The sequence below is a fragment of the Chlamydotis macqueenii genome, chromosome 5 (genome assembly GCF_036417535.1).
Source record: "Chlamydotis macqueenii isolate bChlMac1 chromosome 5, bChlMac1.mat, whole genome shotgun sequence".
Taxonomy (NCBI): domain Eukaryota; kingdom Metazoa; phylum Chordata; class Aves; order Otidiformes; family Otididae; genus Chlamydotis; species Chlamydotis macqueenii.
Window position 1 is genome coordinate 54,234,934 of NC_141560.1, and position 12,860 is coordinate 54,247,793.

At 39.5% G+C, this 12,860-nt stretch overlaps 1 protein-coding gene across 5 annotated transcripts in view; it reads left to right on the forward strand.

The window, feature by feature from the left end:
* LRP5 (LDL receptor related protein 5) overlaps positions 1-12,860 on the forward strand; it is a 167,699-nt gene that overhangs the window by 46,916 nt on the left and 107,923 nt on the right. For all 5 annotated transcript variants that reach the window (XM_086748592.1, XM_086748594.1, XM_086748593.1 and 2 more), the window contains exons 3-5: positions 6,387-6,584; positions 9,044-9,240; positions 11,234-11,365. In XM_086748592.1, coding sequence (XP_086604718.1) covers positions 6,387-6,584; positions 9,044-9,240; positions 11,234-11,365 — 527 coding nt within the window. The remainder of the gene's footprint in view (positions 1-6,386; positions 6,585-9,043; positions 9,241-11,233; positions 11,366-12,860) is intronic.

Sequence of the window (12,860 nt, forward strand, 5' to 3'; positions counted from 1 at the left end):
CTGTCAGAGTAAAAGATGTTGTAAGAAAACTGTAGGTGAGAAGCGCGGTTCTCGAGGGGTTTCTTTGCTTTGCTTTAAATACATATCTTTGAATACAGTGTGATTAGTTGTGACAGTTTTCTGCTGTGGCGTATTTTTGGGTTTGGTGTAAATGTTTTTGTCAAGAATATCCAGGTCTCAAAATTCACTGCTAAAAAAAAAATTAAAAAAAAAAAAAGGTAATTGGAGTAAGTGATTTGCAGCTTAATACTACACATTCTTTCCCCGTCTATAAACAATTGGTGCTATTTAATTTTGCAGTGGAGTTTTTGTAACTTTAAAGGTGGGATGGGGGAATTCAGTTTTAAATGTGCAGGAATCTAAACTTCATAGCAATTTCCTGTAAACTCCTGTTTTGTGCCCTGGGCTTGTATAAGTTCGAGAACATTGTTGAAATTGGAGAAGTTTGTGCTGGTTTACATCATCTGTACAACTGGCCCCTTTTGTGTAAGCAGGTTATGTAAGGTTTGGCAACTGTTCTGCATTTCAGGAGGTGGAAAAAATGTTTGGGCAGTGTTGGCCGCTTTTTATTATGTCCGTGATACCTTCCAGCTCAGATGGCTGATTGGCTGCTCTTTGAGGGCATGGCTGTGATTTCTAATCTTTGCAAAAATGATGACAAGAGAGATGAAGCACCAGGAAATAAGAAATGACCTGCAGCTTTAAAACTGAGGGGAAATAGGGTCTTCATCCTGTTTTTCCTCTTGCACCTGGAATTTTAAAATGAGTTAAGTAGGCAAAAAAAAAAAAGGAAGAGAGATGGCTGGGGTGCAGTTTACCAACTTTAATATCTGTTTATTTTTACAAGGTAGCTTTCAGTCCCGTTCTTCTGGTAGTACTGAAGCACTTTTAAGCCCTGATTAAATGTGGTAATTAAGTATGTGCCAAAATCCAGTGACTCACTGACTGCAGTTGAACTGCATTTGTTTAATTGTCTTCTGACTAGAAAACCTGGTAGTGAAGCTTGCAGCTACTGTGCTTACTAACAGAGCAGTAACTGAATTTTACAGACTCTGTTGAGTCGGGTACCTCTGGCTGCTGAGTGATGGACTGTTAGTGCTGTGTGTTCAGAAGGAGGTATATATTTGCATCTTCTCCTTGATGAAGCTTTGGCTTTTGCTCTGCTTTGCTCCTGCTGATTTCTTTGGTGTAGCAAAGTGCAGTTCAGTTTAGGGACAGACTTGATGCAGTTGTTGCAAAATTATTATTACATGTTAATCCCTTCTCCCCCCTGCCCCTATTCCTTTTTGCCTTGAAAGTCTGGAGTTAAAGGTTAAAAGCCAGTAAGGGAGAAGATGCTTAAGTGTCTCTGAAAAACTGAGTAAAGTAACTCAAGAGTTTGTCCCAGGGCTGCTTTTTGTTCAGTGCTTCTTTAGTGCTGTTTGGAATTTCTTAGAGTATTGATTTGTGATAGCTGCTTAGCAGTGACTTTTGCTCACAATGTTTTTTTTTATTATTATTATTAGATCTTTAGGAATTGATGTTTTAGGTTTCTTTTACATCTTCAGTGCTGTTACACTTTTATCCAAGTGGGATACAAAACTCCTGGGATGCCAAATGTCCGTCCTAAAAATGTGATTGATCTGATGTGTACTAAGATGCCAGGGACTGGTTTTGACATTTTTTCTTTTTTTTTCTTTTTTTTTTTTTTTGCTGTTCTACTGGAAACCTTATCTGGGCTAAATATCCATTTTTTCAATAGTGAAATGAAAACAGTGGGGATTGTTAATGTACTGGATACCAGCAAAAAAGGTTATATTTGAAAAATTTAAAAAAAATCAATCCTGAACCGTCAGCTGTCCCAGAAACACTGATGGTGTCTAGACTGTTTCAAAGTGCTGTTCTGTTGAGATCAATAAGAAACATGCACTATTAAGCATATTTAAAAACAAAGAAACAACCCTTTTTTTTTTTTTTTTTTCCTGCAGACATAATGTGTCAGTTACCACTGCAGGCTCCTGAATTAGGTAATCTTGACAGGTTTAAACTTTGTTAATTAAGGTGAATTTAAATCAGGTTGATTTAAATCAGTTTATTACATATGAATTGTTAGGGTGTGCAGACTGATTATTTTTTTTTTTTTTTTTTTTTTTTTTTTTTCCTTCTTGGAGAAGCAAGTTCGAGCTTTTTGCCATGTTCTCCCTCAACCTGTAAAGCCGCAGCCAAAAATACCTGCTGTTTGTGTAAGAATTGATCCTCTGTCCTGGGGGCATTTGGAAGATGCCACGTGTAAGATATAATGGCTACTGGACATTACTAAAATACTTAATTTGTCCACTGGTTTTCCTGTATGGCTCTTTCTCTGATGAACCTGGCTTATGCAAGCAGATTTCAGTAGTTGGGACAGAACACACATTTTATTAAACAGATCTGTGGGTTATTTCAACGGTAGGTATAAAGCCTAAAGGCTTTCTCTTGATAACTAATCACATCAGGGAAGCTTTCCCCACAGAAACTTTTATCTTGTGGTGTTGCTGTTCCAGTTGAGATTGCAGTGCTACTTTAGCTAAGCATGTGCCATTCTTTCCGTAATAACCATGATTTTTTTTTCTCTTGTCTAGGATTTATAACTTGCCTCCCAAAATTTCTGTCTTCAGCTGAATGTCAGTGTAGGGTGTTTTAGCCAAGACACTGTAGTTAATTTGGTTTGAACTGGTTTTATCACTCGAAATAGAGGAGGGTAAAAATAGGAGAGCTTGACACTTTGTGTGTTCTTGAAAATCCCACACAGGCATGCCTTTAAAACATGACATTTGATGGCGTATTAGTCTGATGTGCAGTGCTATGTTGTGTCATGTTTTGACCAAAAAATGTCATAACAGCCTAGATGTTATGGTGGGAGAAAAGAGATGAAGTGGACTGTTCTAGCTAATTCTAGAGTCCAAGGCCCTAACTCATGAGTAAATTTTTTTCTTGTAGGGTGCTGATGTTGGCACTGGTGTGGAAGGGAAGGAACCGCTCCATTTGGCAGCAGCATGTTTTACATAAGCTTACATAGACCAGAGACTCCCACCGCTGCTGCAGGAACAGCTGATTTCCTCTCACAGTGGTATCCAAACTCACAGTTCAGGGTCTTGATGTGTTAAAAGATTCCCAAACCAGAGCTGACTTCCTATAACTCGTGGCAATTCAGCACCTGCTGCCTGCCAAAAGGCCTGAAACCTGTTGGAAAAGAGGAGGAGGTTGAATGGAGACAAGAATTGCTTTTTCCATTCCATTGCTGGGCATGCTTTCCGGTGATGGACCGTAGGAGTACTTTGTAGCCTGTGCAGGGAACTAAAGCATTACTTCAGTAGGTGCTTGATTACTGCAGAGACTTGATACATTCTGAAAAGTTCACCAGGAAGATCAGCTTTCTGATACTTAGGGGATTGCTGGGACACCCGGCAATCAGGACAAGGTGGTGACAGGGTAATAATGATCTTTTGTGTGTTGCATTTTAAAAGTCCAGCTGGGAGAGAAAGTGCTTTGAAAGAACACTGCCTGCATTCAGATTGTTCTACAAGTTGCCTAAATGCATCTTCATCCTGCTAGGTTTCCTTTGCAGTACAGTTACTTTGCTAATCCTGTGTAGTTTTAAGACCTTCAAATGACACAGGCATTGATGAGGATTGAGCTTGGTGCCTGTTAACAAGCTAAAATGTAGGGATGTCATTTTCCTGTAGCAAATTAATGTGTGAAGTTGGAAGCACTACTTTTATCCAGCAATCTCTGTGTGGCCAAGGATAATCACACGTCACCTATGAAATTAGGCAACAGGTTTTTTTGCGGGGGAGAGCCTCTTGAGCTAGAGCTCCTTTAGTATTGTCAAAAAGCCATGAGGGCCCTTTGGCTTACAGACTTTTTACCTTTTCTTCATCTGAATGCATTGAGCTTTCAGGGCAGGCTGCAATTTTAATGGGAGGCTTGAGGAGAGGAATTTTGCTCAAGCGTATTTTTGGGGATATTTTTTCATCCTCTTTATTTTAACCTGCTTTTAAGGTTTAATTGGACTTAGCTAGTTTTAGCTCCTTAGCTAGTTTTGTCTCCTTTGGTTTTGCTTTTAAATAACTGTCATGCAATTTCTGACTTTGGTCTAAGCTCCTTTTTAGTCTGCATTTCGATATATGAGTAAGTGGGACTGTCATACCCGTATGGTATAGCCCAAAGTCACCTTTAATAGCCAGGTTTTCCTTAATTCAACAGTCCATCTTTTGTCCATCTTCATTCCTGTAGAGGTGGCTCAAGGTGTCCTTGAATACTTTAAGCTAATGTAGGTGAGCCAGGTCAGAGAAATTATTTGACCTGACCAAAAATGAGTATTTGGCTGGATCAGTTTCACAATCTGGTGCACCAACTGGTTACGTAGACAGCTTCTTTTATGTCTGCTTTTCTCTGGCTTCTGTTGTTTGTCAATAGCTGCTTCCCCACACAGTTTTGAGCTGCCACAAATTGCAACCTGACTTGTTAAGGAAAACCAAAATGAATGGCAATTTACATTCATAGGTTATCCTGTGAACTGGGGCAGCTCAGCTACTGCAGTCAATCTGTCCTGACTGCTGGAGCTGAGATGTTTTGAGCAAGGCATCTGGGGACACAAGTCCTCTGCAGCCACTCTGAGGTGAGCTGTCTCAGAAGCCTGAGGACTCGTCTGCGTGGGAGCTTTACCATTTCAACTAGAAAGGTCCTTGTTTTACCTACCCACTCTCAAGTGTATGTGTATTGTGGTATAAGTGAGTCATTTCTATCTGTCTCTCTATCTATATTTTTGTCTATATTCCCCTGTTCATTGGGACAAACACGCTAACGATGATAGATGATCAGAGTGGTCTAAATAGGCGCAGTGACTGTGCTGGAACTGGAGGAACGGCTGAATTGGGGTGCAGTATGTACATGGAGATCAGAGTATTTTGAGCCTTAGTGAGTTGTGAGGGAGGTGTGCTGGGGGTAGCTGTACAGCTGCCTGCTCCTCTTTGGCTGAAATGATGGCCCCCAGCTGCATGTGGAACAGCTACAGAGCTGCTGTGGTTTACAGGAGCATCTTGTTGCGAGTGGGAGAACATCCTGCTGAGGAACATGACAGCACTTACAAATGTAGTCCCTGCTTAATTCCCAAAGTGGATGTCATTCTTCTTCATAAAAGAAACCATGAAGCTTTTTCCTCTGTGTGTGTTCACAGTGCACATTCGTTTACTTCCTTTGTGGTTGCATAAGGCAGTGCTGTTTTCTTTGGGGGATCTGAGGGTCTGGGATAATCCAGGTTATGAAAAGTCTGGCTAAACACCAGTTCTGCAGGACTGAGCAGATGCCTCTTTACCATGCTTTTCTGGAGCTCCTGTGGTAGAAGGACTTAGCTTAGATGTAGCTGAGTGCACTTACCCAGCTGGTGCCCATCTGGCACTGCTGTTGATCTAATGGGATGAACCTGGAGTGCTGGGGAGTCCAGTGCACAGACGCCTGATGTTGTTTGAGGGCTCGCTGACGTTAAAGGATTCCTGACACAGACTGTGCCAGAAATGGCTGTATTGGCACTGGAGAAGCAATATTGTTGCCCTGACTGGCCTGAGGTAGCTGTGCAAGGGGTCGGCTGTGTTGTGTTTGCACCCTTGGCGTGCTGAATTTTCAACCTGGATATATTATTCTGGGTAATGTTTACCAACTGGGAACTGACTGTCCTCATCAGACGATTTCTCTCCTAACTCTACAATTTCAACCTTTCATGCAGGCCTGTGATTTGCTACATTTTGATCTAGTCCTTTCCAATTGATAACTGCTGTTAATGTCTCTATTCAAGCTACTTAAATTGCCTGTAGTTGGAATGACAGAAAAACTGGGACATGCATGGGAGGGGGAAAAAAAGGCATCCCAAAATTTGGTCTAATGTTGTTCTAAGTCTGCACGGATTCATGATTTCTTTATGGACAGAAACAAATTTCAGGGCTCTTTATTTTATTCTGCTCACAGACTTGCAAAAGAGAGTTCAGCTATGGTCATTGCCTGCTTGCATAGGTAATTAGTTGCTTCAGAATGTGATTTAGGATATTAATTTGTAATAACTGGCCATGCAAGGATGATACTCAGTTGTAAATGCTTATGACAATCAGGTGCTGCCCAATACTGAAAGAGACAGTAATACATTATGCAGAGGCAATGCTTGTGAGAGATGCTCTCAAGAAGGACTTTTTTTACACCCTCTGAAACTGGTTTGATTTACGTTAATAAGTATGTTAGTTTTGAGGATATACATTTCTGTATATACACCACTCTATGTGTATACACTTACGGGCTTTGCAAAGAGCTGCTATCCCTTCTGTTGCTAAAGCTAACCAGCACATATTGTGATTTAATTTTTGTGCTTTCTTTTTCAGATACATGTATTGGACTGACTGGGGTGAAACACCCAGAATAGAACGAGCAGGAATGGACGGCAGCACGCGAAAAATAATTGTTGATTCAGATATTTATTGGCCAAATGGACTCACGATAGATCTTGATGAGCAGAAACTTTACTGGGCTGATGCAAAACTGAGTTTCATCCATAGGGCAAATCTGGATGGTTCCTTTAGGTGAGTTTCCTTTAGTCGGTGATGTGGTGTAAGTTATTTCTCACCGCCTGTATTCATTTTGAACTGAGACATTTTTTTCAGTAGTCCAGAATAATGCCAATACTGTATTGTTCTTTTAAATGTAATTGTTAATAGCCTTGCAAAAAGCAAAATAGGCTCATATCCTGTAAAACTAGTTCAAAAGTAAGACTATTTGCATCAGTATTTCACTACAGACTGTTAATAGCTTTTCTGTTACAGCAGGCTTTTTCATTATTAGCCTTGTATTTGTCTTGAAATTTACTGGGACTTTACAGTATTGTTACAGTTTTTTTTTTTTCAACAGGAAATATACATTAAGACACACTTGTCCTTGTCCCCATCCAAAGATGTCCATTATAGCATGTCTATAAATTAAGCAAATTCAGCTTATTTCAGACTGCGAGCATGCAGGAAGGAGATTTTCCTAAAGCTTGATAGAAAGCTTGATGGAAGTCTTGGTTGGTGGCTCCTGTCCAAGTGTGCTGTTGAGTTTTGGCTTTTGTAAACATGGAGAGGTGACCCTTCAGACAGGGCAGACCTAGATGTTTGAGATTGCACCTTCAATTCTGTGCAGTGTTCAATGGGCAGGTTCTGTTGGTCCTGAAGGGTGAGTGTCATCTGCCAGTGAAACATCCTGCTGAGGAGGCAAGTCTCTACATTCTGGTCTGACTTTGGTCTTCAGATAGTTTAAAATGACATCTTGATTTTCATGATTTCATGACATTTCAAATGTTTGTGTTATGAAGTCATTTTGCCTTGGTAAGAAGTTAGGGAATTTTTATTTTACACATACCTGTGTAATAGAATAATATGCCCCTGCAAAATAAACCACTGCATTTTCCATGGTGCTTTTCAGTTTTTTTACTGAGGTGCATTCTGTGCCTGATTTTCAAACTCATAAAAGAGGAGTAACAATATTGACATCCTTTATGAAACGCTCTTAAGTTCCTTTGAGAGCACTATGTAGGAGCCAGATAATGGTGGCATTGTAGTAAGTGACAAGTACTGACAGTCAGAAGTATAGACAAGGGAAAAGGCCTTTATGGGAGGGAGTGGTAGCTCGAAGGCTAGGTGCAGGTTCATAGAAGGAAAATCCTCTCTCAAAATTCAAAATCTAAGAGAGATTTTCATACAGTCCAAGTGATTATATTTCTCTGGGGGCAAGTGGCAGAGTTTTCAGGCTGATTCTTCAGTTATCATGCACGTAAAAAATGTATAAACTTTGTTTTTCTGTATGTGTAAAAACTTTAAGTTGCATTTGGTAAGTAAAATTTATTTTGCTCATTAAAGGTAGAGAAAGGCCACCTGAAAGGGAGGAAGCCTTTAAATACACTAATTCCAGCAATCTGTCCAAATTACTTGATTATAGATTAGTGCAGGTCCACCACCTCCCAAGCAGTTTTCTAATGAACCGTAAATGAAACAATATTTTAGGAAAATATAATGTATTTTGCATTAAAAAAAAAAATGAGCTCACTGGAGTACACTTCTTACATACTTTACTCAGCTGCTGGAGGTGTAAATCCACATCTGATGCCAGGATATTCCTATGCAGGATGCATTCTGGAAATTCCTTTTGTCTAGCTGCACTTGGACTTGTAGGTGTTATCCAATGTAATAGCTTGATGTCATTTAGCTGTGTGTGTTTTACATTGTTACCGTATGATAAAACTTCCTTCTTAAAATGTTATGCATGTTAATAAAATGCTATGAATATTTATTTTAGTTCTAACTTTTTAAAAAAGAAATTTTTATCCCACTCCTTTTTTTTTTTTTTTTTTTCCTTCCACTGATCAATGTTGAATCAGATGTCTGTGAAGTTGGTACTTTCAGGTTCTGATGTCAAGGTAGACTTCCGTAATGGTTCAAACTAGATGATGACTTTGGAGGTTGGTTCTGTTCCTTAAACACAGAGCAAAACGAATTTCACCCAGACTTGTCAATAAAAAGGTCTTACAATGTTTCAAATGCTTCTGCCCCCTCAAATTGTTTCTTCCTTTTCCTGCTACAAGAAAGGACTGAGTGCAACTGAAGTCCTGAGAAAAGATGTTACATATTGCATAGAAGGACCAAAAAAAAGTAACTGGAGGAGCACTTTTTCGACTTGTGTTTCCTCCAGAAGGCAATTGTGTTTGGATATTTGCACAGCCCTGTTAAGGAACTTCAGTGTGACCTTTCAGAGGTTGGTGTGGAGCTGAATCGGATACTGTGTCGCTATGAAACCTAGTGTATTTGTGTCCTTACTGCTATGAAGGGGCAAAGTCTTCTGTTGCATTTTTCAGTCTGATTATCACTTTTATCACCAGCTGAATCTCATGGTTCAGTGAATTTGTTACAAGAAGACTGTTTCTATATGAGTTTTACAAGGCCAGATATTTTCCTGCATGGTAACAAGTGGAAGCAATGCATTTTTAATCCTTGCTCTTTCTTTCATCTAGGCAAAAAGTTGTTGAAGGTAGTCTTACTCATCCCTTTGCACTGACATTGTCTGGGGACACTTTGTATTGGACGGACTGGCAAACGCGTTCCATCCATGCCTGTAACAAAAGGACGGGAGAGAAAAGGAGAGAAATATTGTCTGCCCTGTATTCACCAATGGACATCCAGGTCTTGAGTCCAGACCGGCAGCCATACTGTATGTACAGCCATACTATACTTTTCCCTGAAACTTTTTGCATGACTGTTACTTATCTGTCAGGAAAAACATTAGTCATAAAAATGATTAGTCTGAAGTTGCAAGGTTTTAAACACTTGTCAGGGAGTTGGTTGCTAAAGATATAAGTACCTGAATCCTGTGCCTTTCTTTGAAAATTCCAGCCTGAATTGATATGAGATCACCCATCATCCCAGTTGGTAACAAGACCCAAAATCCAGTGCAGTATTTCACTGACATCTTTTGATTTGGAATGTCTGAATGAGAATGATAAAGACTCACCTGGCATCTTTTTAACACCATTATTTTAAAGACGACTGAAAAAATGCTTATCATTACTTTTTTTTTTTAATAAGTAGAATTACCACAAAATATGTAATATTCATGTTGTACTTAGAGCGGTTTTTGCAGTCCAGACTTGATCACGTTTATCTTCAATATGTAACAAGCAGTTTATGAGTGTTTCAGTATGGAAGGGATTTAGTTTTGAGCTTTTCTATGAAACATATATGTGCCTCTGTTTTTTCTTTACATATGATGCATCTTCAAAAGAAGGCAGGTGTAAAGAACTGAGAACTGAATGAGGCTGTATATCTTTTGTATATGCATGTGATTCCATGTGGCGATTGGTCTAGGGTTTTTTTAGGATTGTGACAACCATTGCAATGGTGTACAAATTTGTATAACTGAGTAACTATGTCAAGATTCTATTTCTTGCCTATGGGAGATACCCTTGCCCCTTGGGTTGGCTTCTTTATTTATGCCAACTGTGAAGTCTGCTTCCCTGAAGTAAAGTTTATAGGATTTCAGTAAAGAGGCTTTAAAGTAAGCAAAAGGAGTTTGGAGGCCATCTTGGTGATGGAACATGTCTAAGTTTACATTGAGATTGTTGGGTATGCACAGCACCCTAGTTTATCTCACAGCTCCAGATAAGAGTTTGTCTATGCTGAATTCTTGTCATTGCTTTTAGCTCAGGGAATGTCCCAGCCTTGGGTCATAGTATTTCTGGGTCAGTCACAGAGAAAATATGGTGCGTAGGGAAATAGCATATGCTGAAAATAGCTCAGATGCCATTGACTTCGTTAAGATAAGGCTTGGATTCCTTCTTCTCCCTTTTTTTTTCTCCTCTTTGTGACTATCAGGGGAAGTAATACAAGCCAAATTAGTTGGAAATTTTGTGGTTTTATATTAAAGCAGTTCAGATGCTCATTCAAACTATGATTGATAGAGACAGATCTTGCACAACTTGCAAATTTTTTTTTTTTCTTTAATAGCTAGCAATATTTTCTGTAATTATTTATGGTTATTATTTCATCTCTTGCTGCCAATTTTTTTTTCATGTAAATGAGATAGTTGCATGCAGTTGTCATGCATCTGTCCCCATCCTGTGTGTGTTTTTTGTTTTTTGTTTTTTTTTTTTTTTTTAGTTTTCAAAATTATTGACTTTACATGTTGTTTCTCTGGATTTCCTGGTGATTTGGGGATGTGTCTTGCTGTGGAAACTTTGCAGTAGGAAAAGATATTTCCAACATGCAACACTGCTGTAATTGTAATGTAGGAATTGTACAAATTATTATGTTTTCCCTTCTTTCGTAGAACTGGTCACCCCTCCACCATCATCACCCTCCAAGCCCTGTTTTCCATTTTCATGATGCTCAGCAGACCTGGCATCCACAAAATAACTGATGTCCAAAGCTCTTAGCTTGTGTTCAGCTTTATAAACACTGAAAGAGCTGTATAGTGAGCTGAGCTGTCAGCTATTTCAAAATCAGCTTGTGCATGCATCTCAATTTTGGTGCACCTTGAAGTAAGATGCTGGAGACGGGGGAATCAAACACTTTATTTTGTGGTTCCTCTGTCTTTTAGCACTAAAGCTTGTGCCAGTCATTTGGGATCTGTAATTTCTTCCTCATGGAGAAATGAGGGCTTTAGGGGTTCTAGAAAAATGAAAATAAATCTGTTTGCTTTCTTGAAGTTCACACTCCATGTGAAGAAAACAACGGTGGTTGCTCCCATCTGTGCCTGCTGTCTCCAAGAGACCCCTTCTACAGCTGTGCCTGTCCCACTGGTGTGCAGCTAGAAGATGATGGCAGGACATGCAAATCAGGTAGGAGCTTGGCTTTTCTACAGTGACAGTGTTGACTTAATTTGGGTTTGCTGCTTAAAAGTTGAGCCTTGAAGAAGTGAGTTGAGAGGAACTGCCTGACACACTGAAATGTCGCTCTTGTCCTGATGCAGGTGGCAGAAATTTTGCACTCAAATCTCCTCCCAGGCTAACAAAGATGGTGATTTTTGTGAACTAAAGTAATCCCTTGCATCAGAAATCAGCTAATTTTGACTGTATTTTGTGTCTTTTGACTGTATTGTATGTTGCCAGTTCTCTGTTGGAATGCAGTAGCATGTAGAGCGAGGCAGAGGAATTTTATTATAAGTTAGCTATTGTAGGACGTGTTTCTGTTTGGACAATGGGCCACGGAGAGACTTCTGCTCCCTCCCATTCGTTGTCCAGTAGTGGTCAGTGATGCGGTAGTGGCGGCCAAGTTGTTGCCTTCCAGTTGCATCTCAAAGTTAGCAATATACTTGAGACATGTTTTGCAGACAGATGTGCCAAAAACCCAAAAACTTTTTGAAGGCCACATCCCTGTGCCTGTGTACTATTTTACAGATAACCCAGTCAGTTGCCTCGGCTTCAGTTAGTTTTGTGATGAAATAATTTGTACAGAAAAATTCAAAATTAAGATTTAAACTAAAAATACCAGTTTTCTGATTCTGAAGATAAATCATCTCTCTGTTTCCCTTTGGGCTGCTCTGTGGGAATGATTTATGAGAAAAGTGCACTGGGATTTTTTTTTCTTTCTGGACCTAGTTTGTGTTTTTTGGACATCATATTTAGTCTTTAAAAGTGAGGCAAGGCTTTGTGTGAAGAGGCTTATAAAGTTTTCTACTTGAGATAATTGAGCTAGAGAAAATAATGTTCTAGGTGGCTGTTCCATGTCACTGAGAAGCAGGAGAGGCTTGGGTATTACCAGTAGAAAGTTGTTTAGAGAATAATAGCTGGAGTATATGCTTTAATTGAAGAGTTTAACTAGATGCATATTTCATATCCCTAAGTTGAATGAGTCTAGTGGTATACTTTGAAAGCTTGGTTTTGTCGTTGATCAGGAAGTCTCTTTTAAAAATGCATCTTGCAAAAGCAGGCAATTAACACTGATACGGCTGCAGGACCCTAGGAGGCAAGGTTTTGGAGAATGTTCTGCCAACAGACTAAAAGACACTTGCTGCCTGTCTCTGATGCATTTTCAATGAGTCTAGTCAGAGAGTGTAGTCATTTTCTGATGTGGCTTGGTTCCTCTGAGCAATAAAGCAAGCATAATAGATTCCTTTCATTTGTGAACTTGAAGCAGAATTTGAACACTGAACCTCCAGGGTTTAAGGGCCAGCTTTATTAGCTCATCCTGCTGCAATTGAAAGGCTTATAAGGTAGTTCTTGCAGCTGCTGAAAGACCTTTCTCTTTCCTCCTTCCAGCTTTGGAAAGTTTCCCTTTCACAGCTTTTAAAAAAACATTGCTGAATGCTCAGGACAGCCTTTTTAGACGTTCATA